This window comes from Notothenia rossii (assembly GCF_949606895.1).
Source record: "Notothenia rossii genome assembly, chromosome: 11".
Taxonomy (NCBI): Eukaryota; Metazoa; Chordata; class Actinopteri; order Perciformes; family Nototheniidae; genus Notothenia; species Notothenia rossii.
The window spans coordinates 5,303,812-5,328,028 of NC_136910.1; the positions used below are offsets into that span (position 1 = coordinate 5,303,812).

Sequence of the window (24,217 nt, forward strand, 5' to 3'; positions counted from 1 at the left end):
AGTACAGATACTCGTGTTTAAAAATACTCTGGTGAAAGTAGAAGTACTGACTAAACTTCTTTACTCAAGTCAAAGTAAAGAGGCTTTGAAATGTACTTCAGTAAAAAGTACCCATAACTAGCAGCTGTTTTAAAGAGTACCTGACCTCCCTTTATATTAATAGAACAATGATGTCATTGTTAGCTAATGAATGTTTCCATGCTGAACAACGGCAACATGACAACGTTTTCATTGGTCCCTCTTCTTTAGAGAAGACCAGGAAATGATGGATACACGGATCGTGTTCAAATCAATAGGCACGCAATGACTCTAAATAATAATGATCACGCCACCAAACACACATTCAAACTAAAGGAACCAGCCTGTTTGGAAAATGAGAGAAGTAGTAAGTACAGGTATTTGTGTTCAACATGTAAGAAGTAGAAAGTACAGGTATTTGTGTTCAACATGTGAGAAGTAGAAAGTACAGGTATTTGTGTTCAACATGTAAGAAGTAGAAAGTACAGGTATTTGAGTTCAACATGTAAGAAGTAGAAAGTACAGGTATTTGAGTTCAACATGTGAGAAGTAGAAAGTACAGGTATTTGAGTTCAACATGTAAGAAGTAGAAAGTACAGGTATTTGTGTTCAATATGTAAGAAGTCAAAGTAAAAAGTCATCAGAAAAATAAGTAGTGGAGTAAAGTACTGAAACCAGAAACATGTACTTAAGTACAGTAACAAAGTGTTTGTACTCCACTACTTCCCACCTCTGGTTTGTGGGGGCTTCTGAGGTGAAGTTTAGAAAAACAAAAACAGGGCGCAGTTGTTTTTGAGGAGCAGGTGGTGCTGATTGAAAAACCTAGAATCACCTCCAGTGATTAGCCACGTCTGAACTTCAGCGTGTAGTGCGCCCTCATCTCCGCCGTAATTGGCTCTCGTATTGATTAAGTAACATATGCAGTCAGTAGTGTTTGTTTATGAAGTTGAAGTTGTTGAACTTTTGTTGATGAGACGTTAAACATCCTCTCGTACGTCCGGGGTTCAGTGTGGATGGCATTGAGTAACTTCAGAGTTTCAGCATTGAGATGTTGCTTATGTGCTGGAGGGGGGTGACCTGTTCTACTTTAGAGAAATCAAATGTTGAACCACCCTTAACTTTTGTAGACGAGGCCCTAATGTGCTTTTTTGGGGGGGGTTTCTCTTTCCTTCTGTGTGTTATATGGGTCTTTGTGCATGTCAATGGTCTGCAAAGGCTAAAATCCCAAAGTTCACTCAAGACTACAGTTTGAAAAAGAAATGAAAAAAGCTCCTCATCTTTGTTTTGGTTACTGATTGAATCACAGACCACAACTTCCTGACAAAAACTGATGGCCGTTGAATTGCATTGTGGGTAATGTAGTTGCCAGGTTTTGACGAGAAAGGATAATTCATGGAATAATCTATAGAGAGCGCAGACCTCTGCCGTGTGTCTGTTGGATTGGTTCAGATTTGATCGAAACTATTATGAATTCTTCTTTAGCACATGATACACCCTTTAACCGAGTTTCAAGAAATTTAAAGCAGTAGTCTTTTTTTTAAAATCTTAATGGCAATCAGACAAACCAACAAATCGAACTGAAAACATGGCGAGGTAAGAATACAATCGTTCTGTTCCCCTGCATTAAAACATATTTAATTCGGAGCGAGGATACCTTGGCGTGAGTGTCTCAAAGAACAGCAACTAGGATCTGAATAATATAATTAATATATTCAGCATATATAATGTATAATGACCTTAACAGACCAACACAGAGGCCATCAGTCCCCAGGAGCTCCAGAATCAGCAGTTGTGAAATATCTCCATGTAATGAAAGTCCTGTCAGCTATTTATTTAATGAAGCCTCAATTAAACAGTGTTTGGGATTATTGGATGGATTATTCCTTTAGTTTTGATTTGGCTGGAGATTGTCGCACGCCGTCGCAGCAGATTTTATTGTTATGTTCAATCAATAGATGACGTAGGACACAAATCCTCAACAGAAAAGAAAAACGCAGAATCTTTAATCCACATTTTTAGTGACTAAACAACTTTTTTCTCTGCGTTGGACTAATAATATCTACTTTGCTTAATAAACAAAAACACACAGAATGAATGCTTGAATCCAATGTGACCCCCAGCACTGGATGTGGATGGACAAGATGGTGAGGCTTTTCATTAGAGGAACTACTCAGATCTTAAGTCAAAGTATTGGCAGCAAAAAATATTTAAAGTACCAACAGTAAAAGTAGTTGTTTTGCATAATGGCCTATTTCTAAATTATATAACATTCCTGGATTTTGATTATCGATGCATTCATGTGTAAACTGATAAAGGTGGAGCTATTTTGTATACTTCTGCAGAATATATTAACCCTATATTATATGTTATGTTCATTGTATTACTGGAGTAGAAGTATAACGTAGAATCAAATAAAAAAACTCAGTGCTAGTACCTTAAAAGTATTCTTAAGTACAATATTTTAGTAGATTCCCCCACTGCTTTTGCACTTTTTTTTGTTTTTATTTATTTATTTTCCTTTATCTATTTGTTATTTTTTTAATAAGAAAATAAAGGAAACTACAATTTGTATTTTATTTTGACTTTTTTTCTTCTATTTTGTATTTTTAGTGAAATGTATTTTTATTTTATTTGATACATTTTGCACATTTTTTTACTCGTTTCTGTTGTAAGATTTTTGTACATTTTACTGTGGGAGAATCTTAAGACTTCTATTACTCCGCTGTCACTGCCCATCTGACAATCCTGGATCCTAAGTGGAGCAGGCCCTTTCCCTCTCCTGATCTGTATCTCTCACCCATAGATGGCAGTGTGTCCATGGCCTCCAGCATGGCGTCTGTAACGTTGAGAGGAGAGGCAGGCGGCCGCTGACAGGCCTCCGTAATGCAGAGTTACTGTAATGGCCTGCGAGGGAATTAGATGTAAACTATGAAGTACTTTGAGAGAGACATGTTGCTCCGCTCTGACCTCGAGCCGGCGAGAAACATCTCACCAGATCATTGATTTGACAAAGGCTTGAACTAATGATGCCGGAGAAGAAGTGGGAAGAGAGGAAATAAAAAGCGATCCCAACCTGTTGCTAAGGTCACCGGGTTGTACGTTAATGGCCGTCATCGACTCTTGCTCTCAGTTTGCTGAGAATCTGTCGGCTCTGCCACCTCTGTCTTCTGTCCTCTTTACTTTGGATCCCTCAATTAAGGCTGCCTTTTGTTCCCCAGGCTCTCATGGAGCCAGTGCCATCCTCCTCATCCATTATGGATCAGCAGCAGGAGGAGGATGAGCAGCACTTTGAGGGTTTTAATAAAGACATCTGGTGTGTGCTGTACAGTAGAAGCATGTATAGACTTCATATAGGGAGGATTTAGTGTCTGAGACTGGATGATGCAGTTCAGTTGATATCGAAAACTAAGGAACAAAACAGAAACCCAGAAAATGTGAAAAATAAGTAATTATCCAAATGATTTCACAATTTGAGGTGCAACCTTTTTTCTTATAGGATCGTAAGAAATTGCTAGCCCAGTCTGCTCTGATTGGTTAGTTGGCCGGCTCTGTTGTGATTGGTCAACCGCTAAGAGATGTCCCACCCCTTACCCCCGAGATCTACCAGTCCAAATAAAGAGGTACTACTACGAGGTAAATACACACTTCTACTTGAACAACAGTCAATGGATGACACGGACAACGTCAGCGAACTAGTCCCCCTCACTGCCCACCAGCCACGCCCCAACACATGTGATCACGCCGGCCAATCACAAAGCTTGGATGCGTTCAAGTGCATTATTCTGTCACAGGAAGATTATCTTATAGGACATTAACGATACAACAGAATATTGTTGCTCTATCTTTAGACACATCTCGCAATCGACTGGGAAACTCTCGGTCGATCGCGATCGACTGGTTGGGCACCCCTGCCTTAACCTATCATGTACACTGTATTGGAACGCTAGCCAATAGAAGCGCAAGTGTTACATTGTGATATCATTATGGAAGTAAACAAAGGAGTCCAAGGAGGTGCTTCAGGCAGGTAGGAAAATCTTTTATTTTAGCCTTTGCAGACCATTTACATGCATTAAAACCCATAGGACACACTACAGGAAAGGGAAACCCCCAAAAAGCATATTAAGGGTCACTTTCTATGATTCATCATTCCAAATTTGAGTTGATTTGATCTACTTATTGGCTACCACAATACCTTGCTGTATTCACCTCTGCAATAGATTCATATATGTATCCCGGTTGTTCCAATATAACAGTCTGTCAGTCTCTGTAACATTACTCATTATTTTTCGCCAACATTTCCTGGTGTGGTAAATGTATTCTGATTGTATTTCCTGTCAGACCGGCAGTGTGTGAGATGCTGTTTACTCCATGTATGTTTGGGCAGCGATCCATGCAGACAGACGTGTTCATTTGTTACCCTTAATGTACGCGAGGAACTCAGCCGTTATACACCTGTAAATGTCAGCTGCATAGTTACATTTCCCTCTGCCATGGTGATGTATGGCATGTTCTATCCGCTCAGTATTACTGAGACGTGATGTTATTGTGAGAACAAAGCTCACAAGAATTTTAACCTTTATTTCTCAAGGGAAGGTCGGCTGCGCACAGACAGCTCTTTTTTTCGTAAGCTGCACAGCTTTTACTCAATGATGCTTTCAATTTCTGGCACTAAGGGCACCTTGACATGACTTTTTGAGAGGTTGGATTGGCCTCCATTAACCTTTCCCGCCCTTATTTTTGCATTTGAAGTTTTCCAGACTCCACTTGCATCGTGTACTCGCCCTGTAACTGTGGTTAAGATGTGTTTTTTGTTCAGAGGAGTTTTCTAATGCAGGTTGTTAATGTGACCCCTTTAACCTCTTCTCATTAGTCTTCATTGCTAAATGGTGGGTGGTTCAGTGGGCGGCTCCGAACGGAGAACAAATGGTCCGCATCATTAAGTTTGATGTTAGCAGTGCAGGTGCCCTTTAACAGAACACACACTATTAACACAATAACCAAAAAGCAATTAGATCGACTTTCTAAAATGGCAGTCAATTAGCAAAGCTGCTGCACTGCATGTTTTGAGAGAGAGAGAGAGAGAGAGAGAGAGAGAGAGAGAGAGAGAGAGAGAGAGAGAGAGAGAGAGAGAGAGAGAGAGAGAGAGAGAGAGAGAGAGAGAGAGAGAGAGAGAGAGAGAATCATAACTTTTATATTAATAATTCAATATGCTTTCATTCAAATATCACACATTAATATGAAGAAAAATGTGAAGCTGCGTCACATACAGGGGAAACAATAGCCCATGGTTAAAAAGTGGTCCATTAAACAAAAAAAACAGATTTAATAATACGTTTTTGTATATGTGATTAAATCGCTTATACAAATGTGAAATGTGAAGGAACTTGGAATAATGAGTTGATGATTTATTTATTGAAACACTTCTGATGGTCCATGTACTGGAGTCACACATTGGAGATTCAGGTTTAGTTCAGAAGTTACATAAAATAACAAAAGACAAATCAGCTTAAAGCTTCTTTTGTGAAATGCTACAAGGATTTCTTTAATCTTAAGAAGTAAACGCTTTGAAGAGTAAACTTCACCGGGCCTGTTCTCACAGATTGTCTAAAAAGTTCTGTTGTTGTGCAGACATCTGGCTTCATGTCTCCTGTCAGAACAGAGAGAGGTCCAGACTGACTGAAGTCTCTCGGAAAACAACTCTACTTTCTAACCTGATTCACCCAATACGTTTCATGTTGCCTGATTGTTTTTTTTAAAGAAAACTTCCGGGTGCGCCCCTCTGTCTTTTGTTATTCACGGGAGAAGTGCACAGCTTTACAGAAAAATATGAAAAGCCGCTCTCCTTCTCGCTACAGATGCATTTGTTATGTATTCATGTTGGAGCGGTGTCGAGCTGCAACTAACAATTTCTTTCATTATTGATCAGGTGTGTGGACTCGCACAGGAAATAACAGACACAGCTGTTTTAACATCCCCTTTAAACTAACAAGCATTGTCTCTATGCTAATGAAGCCACATCAGTTTAATTATTGAATGCTTGTTATTTGGTTGCCTGACATATGACCGCAGGTTTTCTAAATGTGGGACAACATTATTACAATATGTCAGTAGATGACTTCCTAATTTTTCTCTGGTGTGTCTCTCTCACCAGTGTTGGTTAAGGTTTGTATTGTTGTTCATTGTGCTAAGTTGAGCAAGTTGAACATTTCCGCTCTACATAACACAAAAGTACGTGTTTTCATTTTCACCTCCAATAAAAATTGACAATATATCACAGGGGTACAGAAATCAGGACCCAAATGCAGGATGAAAGAGGGGAAGGCAGGTATACAAAAATAAAAATTAAAGCTGGTACAAACACTAAAGGAGCAGGCAAGGTAAAGCAAAAGGAAAGTAGCAAAACTAAACAAACTACAAACTGGAAAGACTGGAGGGAACACAAGGAAGACTAAGACGGAGACTGGAGGTGCATCTCACTTCGGTTAAATGGATTCTTTGCGTCCCTCACTTGAGTTGTTTCCCTGCGTCTAGTCCCTCCCACCAGGGAAGGAGAGACGCAAGGAAACCACGAGAAGCAGGGAAATTCGTTTGTGATGACGCCGCACAGCTGGTCGTCCGACAGCAGCCAGATCAGTGCATGCGCTGCATCGTCCAATCAGTGAGCGATACACAGTAAGGGGGCGGGGCGAGTGTCTGAGGATTTCACCGGAGGATGGTCTGGTGGTTCCTCGATGATCAGTTCTGCGTTATTGCTCCTCGATCCTCGGTCCTCCGGCACAAATAAGGCCACTGGGACGCTACTCAAGATGGCGCAGACAAATCAACTTCCGCTGATACCGAGCCCGAGGAGCGAGGAAATGAAAAATAACCGAAGTGAGACGCACCCAGGGAACCGCAACAGACCGAAATCAAACCGTGGGAACATTGAAGATGAACTGACAGATAACACAAGGGAAGTCAGGCATACACACACACTAACCTCAGAGACAAGACACAGCTGGAGAAAGCAAGCAAAAACACAAAGGCAGCAGCAGGTGATCACAGTCAGACAATAAGGCGGGAAAGCTAAACACAACAGGAAGTAAAACAAGACAACGAGAATGCATTTCAATATCAAACAAAACTTAGAAAACGACACAATAACCAAGTGTTGAAACTTAAACATTTTGGTTTTTCTACCTCCTCTCCAACCTGGTGTCAAATAAAGTGAAGAACACTCCTGTGTGGGAGGTATTTAAATGAAAATATATGGAAAAAAAACTGAATTCTTCTATAGTTTGTACACAATAACGACCTAATACATAAATCCAACTGGAACAAAACTCCTGAAACTTGAAGCGGCACCTGTGTAACACTGCAGAGTATATTTCCCTAGTGTAAATCATCGCCGCACAGTAAGGACGTTAACATGCATGAGGTGTCTCTGTATGAATAACAAATGACTTACTGTACATTTGAAAGCTGAAGATTCCCCCTTCGCTATCAACACCAGGAGAATGTCAGCTACGTTTATGTGCTTATAATACTTCATGCATAACTAAATGTAAGTGCTTTTTAAACCACTTCAAATGGCACATGTTGTGAGTCACTTTGTAATCAATTGGTGAGTTTAAGTACAGTGCTTCACGTTTTGCATTATCCTGCTAAATGTGTCGCGCATGAACATACAGGCGAGTGTTTGATAACTCCATTCATGTTGCAGCAGATTGAGCTGTGGAGCTTTTCCGGCTGAGACGTTTTTAGGTCAGAGCCTCTTTTTTTATCCCTCCAATAATTGCTTTGATCAAAGGAATAATTAGGTTTTCTCCTCCTCCTCAAAACACACACCTGATCACACGTCTCCCCCCCCCCCCCCCCCCCCCCCCTTCAGTTTGCAGAGACGGACGCTTTAGGATACTCTGACAGAAGGTAGAAAGGCAACAAAACAAATGAAGCAAAGCGTTAGCGGGACATAAATCTTCTTAATGCACGCAGATGAAATACATTCTAACCCGACTTTGTGCCAGGATAAGAAGCGATAATCTCTTAAAGCTGCGTTACTAACTGTTACCTGTTTGTTGAAAAGGGCATGCTGTGCTCAAGGTGGAGACTTTAAAACCCAGATTTAATTACAAACCCCCCCACAGTGTTTCTTTCCTCCTGAGTATTTGTTATGCTCATTGTGTGAGAGGGAACTTTATGATTTGAGTCTTTGCAGATCATTTACATGCACACACAATATGTAACACATTTGAATCTTTAATCGGTTGAATCTTGAATGAACATGTCTTCTTTGATTTTTAGTTACCACCATTTGTATGATTGTTGTACAGAAGAGGATTAGGACCACATGGGAAGTTTCTGCCCAAAAAAATCTCACTTTTGGGCAGATATCAATAAAATATGTGGCCCTTTGAATTTAGATCATATAGAAATAATAATAATATCAGACACCCACACAACAAACATTAAATGCCCTTTCCCATTTGTTTAGTAACATTGTAATCCTACTAGCGTACAGAAATCTGTCTCTTTCTTAAGTAACTGTACAGGAATACAGTTACGTTTTTGTGTCTCCTGAGTAGAGTTGGGAACCGAAACTTGGTGCCAGATGAGAACCGATAAGAAAATGCCGGGTGTTACAAAATACACAATTTCGGTTCTGCTTAACGGTTCCTAAACGCGGTAGACCCTGTATTCCACGGGTCCGTCTGCGCCGCGGCAACCCGGTGGAATACAGGGTAACGACAGACTGGCCATCTGTGTGTTCTGGAGAATCACAGAACGGCCGGTCGTCAGCGGGCCGTTCGTTGACGGCCGGCACCGCCCTTAATTTCTTTAAACGACATCATATAAATTGCGGCGACAGAGGTCCACAGTTGCCCCGCAGCGAGGCTCCCCCACCCTCCCGTAGACAGTTCACGAGCTCAGTCACTTCACATCACCAAAGATGGGTCGCGGTAAACGCTCTGAAGTGAGGCTCCACTACACAAAAAAAGAAAAAGACAAGGCACAGTGTAATGCCGCCTGTTAATAGCTTGCTTCAGGCATAGCTCAGTTAAAATAAAGCACAGCTATTGTGTAATACATTTGTATTGCATGTTTATTTTTTATTTGTAAAAATGTCAGTTAAAGCTTAAAAGAATAAAGATATTTTTGTTATCTAAACGTTTGACCTCTTTCTTTTAAAATGTTGTAATCAAAACGGGGAAACGATAAGAACCGGAATCGATAAGCAGAATCGGATCGTTACATTTCAGACGATACCCATTCGTACCCCTGATAGCGTAATCCCGTTACATGTAATCCTGTGTTTTACCCTCGATACAGTTTTCTGGTTGTAATTACATGTTTTATCTCCATATTCTCCCTTCTTGTCTTCCCTTCGGCTGTGACCCAGTTTCCCCACAGGGATTATTAAAGTTTCCTTTCATCATCTGCTCCGATCTGAAGTGCTCAGCCTTCAGTTCGGCCCTCGCACCTCTCAGCGTTACATAAAGTCTCTGCGAGGTTACAGAGTACAGCTGCTGCACTGAGCGCTGCCAAAGAGACGTGATGGTGCTCATGTCGGTGGAGGAAGAGGATCAATATTCGGATTATGTGTAGTGGAATGATTCAATAAATATTTATAGGAAAGGCTTAAGCTTGAATTCACATAATCAGAGTGAGGACAGAAATTGGATTACAGTGAGCATGTGTCGCCGTCAGTATCATAAGAACAGACACAAGCATGTGTTTCAGTGATGCATATGGACAATTACGCACGCACGCACGCACGCACGCACGCACGCACGCGCACACACACACACACACACACACACACACACACACACACACACACACACACACACACACACAGACACACACACCATGTATACATCAGTGGCGAGCCGTGACTTTTATACCTAGGCCCTCTGACCCCCACCCCTTCCCTCGAGTTATTACGTCACAGCGTATACTTCAGCGGAGTATCAAAACAACGGCCCGGGGTGCAAAACGCATCAATGAAAGCGACCCTCTACCACACAAAACAACACCTGTAAATAACCCTATTTGTGTTCTTTGAAATTGAAAAGGATATTGCATTGTGTTTTTTTACTTTAGTTGCAGTTGTATGTCTTAAATGTAATTTGGCATGCTTTTATTTTGAAGGCGAGTTAACGCTGTTGACAGGAAGTTATTGTTGCTATGGAAACAAGAAAAGTTTCACAGCGGGCAGAACTTGTCATAAAGTCTGGGATAATAACACCCACCCATAGAGTGGCGAAGTCACGCCCACTTACTTCCGCATCATGGGACCTTATTCCGAAAAGTTAATACATTGAAGTCAATGGAGAGAGAAAACTTATCTTTTGATCCCGTTTGAATTGTGCCTTGAATTACACATATGTTGTTTGTCAATCTTAAAAAATCATTTCCATGTTAAAAAATTCAAAGTTTGTCTTAAAACTGTTGAAATATAAGACTATGAAAAATACGCAACTAGAAAGACTACAAATCCTAGAGTCGCTGTCATAACTGATGTATTCCCTCCAGATAGCTAAAAATACATTTACTTACTGTACTTACTTACTTTAACAAGATGCCTGTGTGCTTTGTACCAGGTTGTTATCATACCAGTAATAGTACCTCTTGCTCGTTCTCGAAGAGCAACTAAAACAAAACACGAGAGTGTACCTTGTTAGCTAATGTTAGCTAGCTGACATTAACGTTACACATTACACTCGTGTTACTCACCGAAACCTTGTAAAGCCGGTCCCGCATGCTGGCTCTTACGGAACCGACTAACTCCCCTTTTTCGTATGTACAGCTCTCAACATGCCCAGACTTGTAGTGATTTTCACCTCTTTTAATACTTTTCGCCTCATTCTAAAAGAAAGAGGTGAAATGTACCAGCGTGACGGCCATCTTGGTGTTGGTGACGTGTGCAAGACCAGAGTTGTAGTTCATTGAGCGCTTCACACAAAGAAATGTGTAACTTCACAGTTTTACGACACATTTAAAAAAAAAATGTATTTGCAAAATTATCTTTTAAATTGACAAACATCATATGTGTAATTCGTGGCACAATTCAAACGGGATCAAAAGATAATCTTTCTCTCCCCATTGACTTCAATACATTATTTTTCCGAAATAAGGTCCCATGGAGGTCCACCGGAAGGGGAGGGACTCCGCCACTCTATTTAGAGGGAAGATATGATTGGTCAATTGTACTGTCATTTGACATTACTCTCTCGTTCAGTTACTATAGCTGGGCCCTCTGTGAATTCATAGCTGGACCGCCTGGACGTCCAACAGCTCCTCTCTTCACAGTAACTCGCAGAGACGAGCTTCTTTCATTTAACCCTTCACATTCCAACAGAAACTGAATAGGCAGATTCGAAGGATTTATTTCTTTGGAAATGTTATTTTAAATACAATAAAATCAAGTTATTTTGGTAAAACTAATGAAAAATATAACTACAAAAATATATATATATTTTTAATGTTTTTACATTTTATTTTGTAGAATATCTTGGGCCCTCGCAGAGGGCCTAGAGCAGGGGTGCCCACACTTTTTTGGCTGGTGAGCTACTTTTGAAATGACCAACTAACCGAGGTCTACCAACCAAAAATAAAATCCCAAATTGCAAGGGTTGCTGAATAACACGTTTTATTTTTACATGGGATAACTACAATAGGGCTGCAACAAACGACTAATTTGATTATCGATTAATCTATAGATTAATGAAACGATTAATCGACTATTCGGACTACTACTGTGTGCCTTGCACAATTTCTCAAACGCTCTTATTTAGCCATCAACTTTTAGATTTAGTTTGAGGTTGTTTTAGGCATGTGGAAACTAACAATGAAGACAATAAAGATGAATACTTGATTCAAAAATACATATATTATTAAATTAACTTAACAAATTGTGAACAAAATTAACATTGCTTTTTATTTGAATTAAATAAATAATATTTCACATCAAAAGAAACAACAATGTTTTAACAAATCGTATTAAATAATGTGATGACAGAACTGGAAACAGAATAGCTGAAACTTTAACAAAATAAATAACTCAGTTACCTCTAATCATTAACCCATGTTTGTATAATGTAGTTAACTCCGTGTGTTGCTGCTAGCATACATAACACCTGACGTGGAAACGTTACTCGTGGATGGGGCCACAGGGCTACTAGAAAGACAGTTGAACCCGGTGCATTTCTCCGTCTGGATGTGGTGCACTTTTGCTAAATGTTTAGACAAATTGCTCGTGTTACCGCCCTTACATGCTAAACACTTTTTGTGACGAGCATTGTCCACCTCAAGACGGGTAACATGTAACCACACCTTGGAGCGCTTCTCTCCACCATCTCCTCCGTGTGTTGCTGCATGTAGCAGATGCGTGTGTGTAAACTGCCCCGCCCCCTTGCAAACAGACGGGGGAAAGAGAGATCTCTTCTGGATTGGAAAGATAGAAAATACACCGACCATAGACGCATTTGTTTGTCTTTTTGCATGTTAGAAACGAGTTGGCGACACTAAGACTAAGAGATAATGTTTGTGTAGCAATAATACATGACCTTTCTCTTTCTCAACTCGCTACTCGGAGGGAAGTCGCTGTCATATGCCTTGTGAACACTCCGATAATGCCTCTCCACAATACCTTTCTTTGGCAGAGCGACGCTTGCTTTACAAATAAGGCAAATAACCTTTGAATGTGACATCACAAAAAAAGATTCTCCCTCCCATTCTGTGTGGAAGTGGTATGTCTTTAGCTTTTTGCTCGTTCCCGCACTCATTTTGTTGTTTGTCTCTCCCGGCACTTGACTGATTTTGTATCGCTTTGCATTCTGGGTTAACAGACTGGAAAGCAATAGGTCGCTTTTTCTGTCAATCAAGTAAACTCCTGAATTAAGTGGCAGGGAGGCCAAAGGAGGAGGGATCAAAACCTGTTTTGTCTATTTTAACGGAGCTGGATTTTTTTTTTTTATGAATGACTCGCGATCTACCAGCATTGCCCCCGCGGTCGACCGCGGTCGACGTACTGGGCACCTCTGGCCTAGAGGGTCCTGACGGCTCGCCACTGGTATACATCACTTCAGGGGACATTACATTGACTTACATGCATTTCCTCGAGACTTATCCTAACCTTAACCATAACCAACAAATGCCTAACACTAACCAAGTCTTCACCCTAAAATTAATGATTCCCCTCATTGGGACCTCCAATATGTCCCCATAAGGGAGGCGAGTCCCCACACGTGACTGTGTAAACATATGTAGGTCCCCACAAGGATCGTAATGCTAGGACACACACACACTCCTATTTTTTTTATCACTTTTATAATACAAAAAAAAATATATATATACATAATATTACATTTTATGCAGTAAATGTAAGCGAGTAATGAATTTAAATTACTTTTTCCACCAGCATTTGGATATTATTATGCTCTTTAGCTTTTTCCTGTAGTGTGTTATATAGGTTTTTGTATGTGAACACACTTCAACACACTCCAATACTCCTGTGCCCAAGTTATCATCAACTCATTCTGATTAAGGGTGTAACAAATACCATCAGTGTTTTCTTTTCTGCATGATTCATCTTTTAATCTCGTCTTGTTACTATGAATTTCTGGTAAATAGGAAATGTTTGTCCATTAGTATTCCTGACCATCTGCCCACGGCTGATTTCACACCTTAATATCTCGGCCATCAGCTGGTGCTCTGGCGCTAACGAGACATTGTGTTTGAGAGCGGCTCCAGCTACAGTCAAAGATAGTAATCAAGTCAAAATCATGACATTTCCAGGAAGAAAAAATTGCTTTTTAGATTTTCTATTCAAAGAGCTGGGACATGATTTGACCCTGTGTGTGGTGGGGAAAAGGATATTTGAGGGCAGCAGAGGAATGCTTTCAAGCACTTTTCACCTTTTTTTTTGTGGCTGAGAGCCGTGGTTTGATCCTGATGGGTGGCGCATGGCTGTGGTTCTGCTCTGATTCGAGCTATTCTGGACACTTCCAAGAACAGAGCACAGAGAGCACTCTTCAAATGAAAGTGTGTGTGTGTGTGTGTGTGTGTGTGTGTGTGTTTTTGTGTGTGTGTGTGTGTGTGTGTGTGTGTGTGTGTGTGTGTGTGTGTGTGTGTGTGTGTGTGTGTGTGTGTGTGTGTGTGTGTGTGTGTGTGTGTGTGTGTGTGTGTGTGTGTGTGTGTGTGTGTGTGTGTGTGTGTGTGTGTGTGTGTGTGTGTGTGTGTGTGTGTAGGGATTCGAACCCCTGGACCCTTGCTATGAAGACTTACACATGGGCTGCATCTCACTTCGGTTAAATGGATTCCTTTCGTCCCTCACTTGCGTCGTTTCCCTGCGACTAGTCCCTCCCACCAGGGAAGCAAGGAGAGACGCAAGGAAACCACGAGAAGCAGGGAAATTAGTTTTAAGAGCAATGGGACGTCGTTTCCTCCGGAGCGCCACGTGAAGCGACGTCCGTTTGTGACGACGCCGCACAGCTGATCGTCTGAAAGCAGCCAGACCAGTGCATGCGCTGCATCGTCCAATCAGTGAGCGATACACAGTAAGGGGGCGGGGCGCTACTCAAGATGGCGTAGACAAATCAACTTCCGCTGATACCGAGCCCGAGGAGCAAGGAAATGAAAAACCAAAGTGAGACGCACCCATGGGCTGCCCACTGAGCTACCATAGCACCCTAAAACAATTGTTTTTAACTTAATTGTATTAACATATCTCGCCATTGTTCATTTTTGTGAAACAAGAGGAAAAGCACACACACTCTTTTAACCACAGGACCAAGTCTCTGAAATGCTAAATGCCACAACATGCTTCAGAGCATAATCTCAATAGATACAAAGATGTTAAGACTTTTGGAAAATTATTCAATCTTTTAAAAAATATATATTTTAGTTGACTTCAGGACTGTCCAGCGCTTTTTGGAAATCATCAATTCGGATCAAACACTATGAATTGGAGCATACTTTTTCATTAGATAAAAACATGGATATGAAAACATAAATCTTTTTAAAAGTATTTTTGACTTTACAACGCCTTGGAGTTATTGGAAATCTTCAATTTGAATCACACAAGGAGTCAAACACAACCACCACTAGAATCTAATTCTCATATCTGTCTGCGGCTGTGCAAAACAAGCAGCTTTAAAAAGGAATAAATAGACAAATAAATTGTATTTGTAATTCAAATGTAGATTTAAAATTTGAAGTCCCAAACTTTATCCTTAATTCTTTCATTTCTTCACATTTCTTGGTATTCTTTGTGAAATGATCCCTTAGTCAGACACCTGCACACGTGTTTCCCCGGTGTCTTCATGTCTTTCATGCCTCCTCCGACATCTTCAGAGGGCTGCAGACGGGTGTGAAATAGCGTGTGTGTGTGTGTGTGTGTGTGTGTGTGTGTGTGTGTGTGTGTGTGTGTGTGTGTGTGTGTGTGTGTGTGTGTGTGTGTGTGTGTGTGTGTGTGTGTGTGTGTGTGTGTGTGTGTGTGTGTGTGTGTGTGTGTGTGATCTGTGTGTGTGTGTGTGTGTGATCTGTGTGTGTGTGTGTGTGTGTGATCTGTGTGTGTGTGTGTGTGTGTGATCTGTGTGTGTGTGGTTCTCAGCTGTGATCAGCAGGCCAGCACCGAGCTCCTGATTTGAGCCATCAGAGCCAGGAGGAGAGTGATTTCAACACTCCCTGCCTCACGTGTGCAGAGGTGGAAGAAGAACTAGTAAAATAAAGATTTTTACTTAAAGAGAAACTAAGGGATGTTTGCCTTCGCAGACCATTTACATGCACACAAACCTAAATAACATACAATAGAGGAAAGGGAAAACTCCAAAAATGATAATCCCATGTGACAGCAGTGTGTCGTCTTGATTTACACACACACACAGACACACACACACACACACACACACACGCACACACACACGCACACGCACACGCACGCACACGCACGCACACACACACGAACTGATGCACAAAGGCGTCTGTAATCTGAAGGAGGGGAACGCCAGGAATGAGCTATGAACGATTAGAAAGTGAAAGAAGATTGCTTTTGATTAGCACTCGTTAATTAACTCAGTCAGCCGCCTGCTCCCTCGCCATCCCATCAACCGAGTACAGCCTGACTGCATGATTAACTCTGTGTGTGTGTGTGTGTGTGTGTGTGTTGGAAAAAATTGAGGAAATGCAGGCTTTTGTTAGCGTAGCAACAAAACTTCCCTCGTGATTATGAGTCTTGAAACTCAATTTGCTTTGATCTGCGTGTGTGTGTGTGTGTGTGTGTGTGTGTGTGTGTGTGTGTGTGTGTGTGTGTGTGTGTGTGTGTGTGTGTGTGTGTGTGTGTGTGTGTGTGTGTGTGTGTGTGTGTGTGTGTGTGTGTGTGTGTGTGTGTGTGTGTGTGTGTGTGTGTGTGTGTGTGTGTGTGTGTGTGTGTGTGTGTGTGTGTGAGAAACATGTTTTTATGCATTGATATTCCTGCTGTAAAGTTGCTGGCCTCACACTTTGCTTGAGAAGCGGCGAGGGACTCCAACGTGCAAAGAGAGAGGGCTGCCAAGTTCAACTGTATGGCACTGAAAGATTGATAAGAGTGAACAAAAAATAATTTAGATGAGAGGGAGACAATGAGGAGGGGGGGGATGGGTAAGGAGGGAGGAAGTATCAAAGGTAGAGTAGGTATGAAGGAAGAGGATGAATGAAGGTTGCATACATGAGTCAAAGCAACAAAGGATACAAAGAAATCAATGCTTCACAACAGAGGAAACAAGGACACGTTTGGGTGAAAGTTAGCGGCACAAAAAGAACAAAGCATGGGAACCAGGAGCTAGCTGCGATTTCATAAGCAGATCAGATATGGAAGAGGAGATTCAGAAGAGCCCCGATTTCACAGTGAGCCGTGGGTGTGTGCCTCCGCTGCATGAGATGCAGTGGAGGCACCATGCACATGTTTTATTTAAAGGTGACCTATCATGCAAAATGCACTTTTGTACGTCTTTTCTACATGAATATGTTTCCCCGGTGTTCCAGGGAACCCACCAAGTGTCAGAAAACACAACCCTCTCTATTTTCCTCCATACCCAAATCTCTTAAAATGTGGCTGCAACGGATCTGATACAGACTGATCCAGATCTGAACACTTCTATGACGTCACAGAAGTGGCGCTACGGCTATTGGGCCAACTCCACCAATCAGGAGGAGACTGCCACGGACATTGCCGTTGGAAAGCGCTGGATACGCTGTAGTACGTATGCCAGGCCTGTAGGTGGTGCTGTTCTCACAGAATCAGCCCATGATGCAAAGACAGTGTTAAATTGAGCGAAATGAGGAATGGCTAAAATGCATGATCTGTTTGGTATTTTGAAAAATGAAAAGTATAAATATGCATTATATAGGTATGGTCCTACACTATGTTATTCAAATATAGCATGATAGGTCCACTTTAACAGGATGACGGTGTTTGTTCTCAGGCCGCGGTGCGTTCAGGGTCTCCTCTGCTAATGGACGCTCTCTGCCCCACACATCACGTTTCTTTTGATGTGGCATTAGCATTGATGAAATAACAAAAGTCAATGCAATTGGGATCGTTAAAGTCTGTCTTATCTTATCTACTCCAAACTAAAACTCCTACAGTTTTTCTTCAAAGCCCACCAGCAGATTGAGAAATAATAAACCCTTCAAAATATATTTCACCGCCACGTTTCCTCCTGCTAATGGACGGAGCAGCACCGCTCACATCTCTCAGCCTCTGCCCCCCCCCCCCCTCCTGCCCTCTGACATTATCATCTCCAGTCTAAGCTTTGGAGAGGATATTAAAGGTTTCACTTGATTTCACAGAGAGGGTTTGAAGTGTTCCCCTAATGTGAGGCTTTCTTTGTTCCTGCCTTTCTTCGGTTTTTGAGCAGGACACAATCAACCCTTTTATGTTTCATTTCATTTCATTTTTATTTGTCCCGCTCGTGGTACGCAAAACCAAATGGAACACGCCTCTACCAAAACAGAGCGAAAAGGAGCAGGGAGAAGAATAACATCTTATATGACCTGCCCCTTTCTAAAAAAAACTAAATAAATACAAATAGATGTTCTGCCCTTCTATAATAAAAAAATGTTCCCAGCCAAACATAACAGTATCTTAGGATACTAAGAGAAACACAAAAAATACTTATTTCCCACTTGACGGTTAACGGAAAGAAACAAAACAACAAAAAACAACAACACCAAATATATGACCGTTTATGTGAAGGTGAATCTGGATTGATCTGTTTTGCAAACCCAGATTTTGCAAGAAGGATGAACTGTTCAAAATAAGAAATTCTTTAAAAATGTAGGGATTCTTGCAGATTTTTCTGATATTTTCCAACCAATTTTAGCCAATATACGCACATATTTCTTTCCATTTGCAAACTGATTTTAGAAAAACATCAAGTTTCTCATGAAGGGGCATTGATACAAAAATGAAATCAATTAAAACATTTTCTAACATTTAATTTAAAATAATCATAAATTTGCATCTTTAAATTCTAATTTAATTAATACTCCTGCTGTTTTTATTCATAGCCCACTCGCAGACATTAAACACCATGCATTCAGAATGTTCTCAATAGGCGCGTTCACACCACAGTTACATTACATGTCACTTGTTAGACGCTTTTATCCAAAGCGACTAACATACTCAACACTGTGGGCAATCCCCACAGGAGCCATTTGGGGTGAAGTGTCTCAGGGACACAACGACATGCTGACTGCAGTGGGGTTTGAACCTGTGACCCCCTGATCTGATCACCAACGCTCAACCCACTGCACCACACGCCTCCCTTTTCCCACTTTAGTTCCGATATAGTTCCGAAATGTTGCGTTCACAAAAAAAAAATCGGGAACAAAAATTAGTTAATGAGAACCTTTTTCCCCCTTTTCCGTTCCTGCTAGATTGCAGGGACTTTCGTGGGAGAAAAAGGTTCCTATGTCTGATTGGCTGAGCGGATTGCAAACCACGCCTCGTGAAACTCCCAAAAAGATTTTTGAAGCCGCCATTTTATTATCTTTGCATTAGCATTATTAGCATTATTAGCATTAGCCCAGCGCAGAAACGCAGAGAGACTAACTTATGACAACACAAAAGAAAACATGGGAGCTGTGGAGATGAGGAGGTGTCGGCGTTCTGGCGATTTACTCGGAAGGCTTCAGTAGAAGCTGCTGGGAGTCCCAGCAGCTTCTACTGAAGCCAGTCCCCAACTCCGGGGACTTCCAGACGGGGACTTCGGGTGGCAGTATACGCCGTGAAGTGGTTTGCGGCCTGCCAGTAAACCCAAAGCAGAAGAAGAAGAAGTGACGTCAGCAGCTTCATTTGCGTAATCCTCCCCCAGGAACTTATTCCGGTGTGAACACGATATGTACTTAGTTCATGATAACTAAAGAGTTATCATGAACTGAGTTCTGATGAACCTTTGTGGGAAAAGTACTGCGGTGTGAAAGCGCCTAATCACTTTCCAAACAAAACAGACACATCCCTCCTACTTTAAAACCCTTGGATTACCAGTGTTTTACCACCCATTTATAATTGGAGGACATTTTCACTTCTGCCCGATATTTAATTTGAAATCCCTTATCTTCCAATAGCGCTGACATGCCGATATCAGTCTGCATCCCGACTGCAGGTAGCAACAACAGAACTGTGGAGGATTGATAGAAAGTCCCAATCACCAGCTGTGAAAGACCTCTCTCTCTCAAACAGTAAAGATTTGTTCATCGGTATTTCCAGTATTGATGAACATTGTTGCTTTGGTGCCTCTTTAAACCCATTTCACTCAACTTGAGTCTCTGTCCGTCCTGTGAGGGTCTCCTGTGGTGTGAGGAGGATCAGCTGTGTGGACTTTAGATCATTATCAGTGTTTGAAGAAAGGAAAGGATGAAGGAGAAGCGTAGGATGGTTGGACACAGACCTGATTCACGGGCAGAGGAGAGTCCCTTGTTGATGTTATAGCTGTTTTTCGTTACAAGGAAAAGCACATTTTGTTCATTTAAAACATATTGGGACTGTAAACGTGTGCTTGCTTCTTTATTTAATACCTTGTATGTCCCACCCTCACTGTCCCCTTGGCTGTAAATGTCCCTTCTGTGGTGCAAATTCTGGACCGTCTTCTCACGGTCTTTACGGCCAGGTTGTACTGTTCTTAAGTAGAGCACTCGAGTATTATAATTCTTATTTTAGCAGCACTTACAGAACAACACTTTTAAAATAACTCCCTGAAATAACTACGTTTACTATTTACTACCGGCTGATACTTAAATACTTTATAATTAAATGTTTGTATAGTTGTTATTATGCATAAGTGTGCATGTTTATTTTCCATTTGATTTCTGACACATGTGCAATGCCTTGTTTACATGCTGCTTGTTCCACTTCATTCTTAAAGTACAGCTACCTATCTAAGCTACCTTGTGTGTGTACTTATTTAATTCTAATATAATTAACGTGTGCTTTATTTAATACCACTTACTGTATGTCTCACCCTCACTGTCCCCAACACTGTTGATGTCCCTCCTGCGGTAGCTTCACAGGCTGTAATTAAGAGTGTGATGGTTTCATCTATTTCTACATCTTGAGTAAAACTAACCTTTTGAATGTCAACAAACTCCATTTTGCTCATTAAAATGCTTAAGCGTAAAACATCACGCCAATATTTCATATTTTTCTGTTCCAGGCGTAGGCTTTGGCAATCCATATGAGTTGGCGTTCAGCCTTTCAATAAAAACCTTCTTACTGCCGTCCATACTGTTTGCTTTCCAGGAAAGAAAGGGAGAATAAACTCAAAATCATCATCACTTTTATCCCAACTGTAGAAGATGTAGAAGAAATCACAATTTATGGAAGAATTCAAAGTTGATTTCATTAAGATGTTGTCTCAGTTTACCTGATGAATCATTTTATTGAAGTTGAGGATTGTGATCAAGTCGTTTTTGTTTTGATTCCGTAAACAGATCAAGCAGACTTTTATTGTCTAATTCAAAAACCTTAATAGATAGTTTGTTGAACAAAACATTGTTAGAAATAACAAATGAACCACGTTTCATATTAACATGACACGAAGTACAGAACGTTTATTAGATTGTAAAGGAATACATCTTTAGCTGTAATGTTTTCTGGATGGAAACATTTGAACATTTACAGTAGGCCAATTTCTAGGAAATTCCCCTCCGTGTGTGTGTGTGTGTGTGTGTGTGTGTGTGTGTGTGTGTGTGTGTGTGTGTGTGTTGTGTGTGTGTGTGTGTGTGTGTGTGTGTGTGTGTGTGTGTGTGTGTGTGTGTGTGTGTGTGTGTGTGTGTGTGTGTGTGTGTGTGTGTGTGTGTGTGTGTGTGTGTGTGTGTGTGTGTGTGTGTGTGTGTGTGTGTGTGTGTGTGTGTGTGTGTGTGTGTGTGTCTCTCAGTGGACTTCCCCACTAAAGTGGCTCATTATCTCGCACACTGTGATCATTAGAGAGGCGTCTCTGGAGAAAACACACACTCAGGTGAACACCCAGGGGGACACAGACTGAGGAGTGGGACAGCGACACGCGCACACACACAGTCACACACACACACACACACACACACACACACACACACACACACACACACACACACACACACACACACACACACACACACACACACACACACACACACACACACACACACACACACACACACACACACACACACACACACACACACACACACAGAGAGAGACATACGTATGTGTTCCCATCGATTTCCCTTAAGGGAACCCTTTTCTATCATCGACTAAACTGATGACCCATGACTAAGTGACACATTTAATGGATATTTCATATAATATTCAGTGCATAATAATAATAACAACAACACATAACAATAAACTGTGCAATTAACCCAAACAATGAACACAATAACAGCAGGAAAGTTGTGTGAAACAAGCGATTAGAATCCATTTTGAGTGTTATTTTTATGGACTTTTAATTCTAATCTTTGTCAATATTATGTTTTTCTTAATATAATAACAATCAAACAGTAAGCCTTCTTTTCTGACAAGGTCAGTAAATATCTTCTCAAAATTACATACAGTATGTACCTTTATCTATTTCCTAGAGACTTACCTAAAGAGACCTACCTGTGTGGAGTCATATCTCACTGCACTGTGTGTGTGTGTGTGTGTGTGTGTGTGTGTGTGTGTGTGTGTGTGTGTGTGTGTGTGTGTGTGTGTGTGTGTGTGTGTGTGTGTGTGTGTGTGTGTGTGTGTGTGTGTGTGTGTGTGTGTGTGTGTGTGTGTGTGTGTGTGTGTGTGTGTGTGTGTGTGTGTGTGTGTGTGTGTGTGTGGTTTCTAGGCTATTGGAATCCTGACTGAGGTTTACAGTACGATACTATTGGTGGGCCGGAGATAAGCTGTGCTGCTGTTCCCCTTTACCGTAGCCAAGATAAGGCATTTCTGTGCAGTGTGTGTTTGTGTGTGTGTGAGAGAGAGAGTGTATGAGAGACTATGTAAAATCTTCTACTGTATATGTGTGTGTGTGAAGCTTTTGTGTCTGTAACCTTTAAGTTTCTGATCAAAATTTTGTCTGGATTTTGTATTCATACGGACATTTATGTAGCATTTTTTTCAATCAGTCAAATAAAAAAGCTGAATGTGAAGATACTCAGCTTTTTCTTCATCTCATACAATCATAAAACTGAACTTATTTGGGTATGTTAATTATTTCCGCTGTATTTCAAAGTGAATTCAGATGCTATGAAGGTCCACAAAGTCTCTCCAGGAAGCAAATCTACCCATCTGAGAATGCATATATACTGAAGAGTGCATTGTGTGTGTGTGTGTGTGTGTGTGTGTGTGTGTGTGTGTGTGTGTGTGTGTGTGTGTGTGTGTGTGTGTGTGTGTGTGTGTGTGTGTGTGTGTGTGTGTGTGTGTGTGTGTGTGTGTGTGTGTGTGTGTGTGTGTGTGTGTGTGTGTGTGTGTGTGTGTGTGTGTGTGTGTGTGTGTGTGTGTGTGTGTGTGTGTGTGTGTGTGTGTGTGTCCTCAGTCCATTGGCTGACTGTATCCCACAGTGCTCTTATTTCTCTACCTGTAGCTGCTATTGATTCCTTCCCAGAAGCTTTCGCCCTGCTGTCCCGTCTGTTTGGAGCTACACTGAGCCTCCTCTATCGATACCTGCTCGCTCCGTCTAGACTTCCTCACGGTTGCTGGGGTTTCACTTTTATTTAATCAGAGTCCAGCTCTACTCCAAAACTCTTCTCCGAGTTGCCATCGTCACACTTTTATCTGAGCTTTGTGCATCCTTTGGTCGGGCTGGATTTCTGTCTCTGTACTTTACTTCTCCTCTCGCTTCCTGTCTCTAGCCTCCGTGTGTTTGTCTATGTGCTGCAGCACGCTGGAAGAGAACGTTAATTTGCTTTTCGCTGAGGGTGAAAAAATCAAGTTTCCCAAGCACCACAAAGATAGATAACTCCGACTTGTGCCCTGCTCCGCTGTGGGAACCTGATTAGTTCATGTTTACGGCCTCAGAAGTGGAGCTTTGCCCTGCAGTAGTGGAAAGAAACAATAAGCAACGAATAGGGGAGTTTATCATTTTGACAGTGTAGTTTTCTAATAAAAGGAATAGTGTTTGTATTTGTGTGCATATAGGTGTCGTTCTACGCCTCTGACTGCGAGAGTTTTTCTTCTTCGTGCGTGACTCATATTGACTTGAATGTGTGACAATAATTAAATTAAATGGAAATCCCTGGCTCTTGCCTCGGCTGGTAATGTGTTTATTATATAGATCTGCTGCTACCTGGGCATTGTTTTCCTCTCAGCTGGAACAAAAGCATCAAGCAGCCGCAGGTGACACATCGCGCTACAGAGGAAAGCACAATCTGCATAATTGGCAGGAACGCAGCGTTTATAATTGGTTGTCAGAAGAGTTGTTCCCCGCTGTGTGTGCTATCAACTTGTCACAGTATCTACGTCTGAGTAAACGGGCCGTCTCTTTTGTCTTTGTGTGTCTGCAGCTCTGTGTGTGTTGCAGTCGAGTGAAGAGGAGGCCCCCGTCCCGCAGAATAAATCCATGGAGGACATCGAGGAGCTGGCCGCCAGCTACGAGCGCAAACTCATAGAGGTGAGTGATGCCTTATTTTGTAATGCTTTGTTGTGTATTCGTTTTAAAAAAAGTAAAAGTGTCGTCACTAGGGATGTCCCGATCACCTTTTTTTGCTCCCGATCCGATTCCGATCATTTGAT

The 24,217-nt window shown here is 41.4% G+C and overlaps 1 protein-coding gene across 1 annotated transcript in view; it reads left to right on the forward strand.

Annotated features, from left to right (window-relative positions):
* The first annotated feature begins 3,286 nt into the window (after positions 1 to 3,286).
* The window catches only part of snx29 (sorting nexin 29), a 106,570-nt gene continuing 85,639 nt past the window's right edge, over positions 3,287 to 24,217 (forward strand). Inside the window, exons 1-2 of the mRNA XM_079658816.1 lie at positions 3,287 to 3,651; positions 23,989 to 24,095. Of these exons, the coding sequence (XP_079514942.1) occupies positions 3,594 to 3,651; positions 23,989 to 24,095 (165 nt within the window). The 5' untranslated portion in view covers positions 3,287 to 3,593. The remainder of the gene's footprint in view (positions 3,652 to 23,988; positions 24,096 to 24,217) is intronic.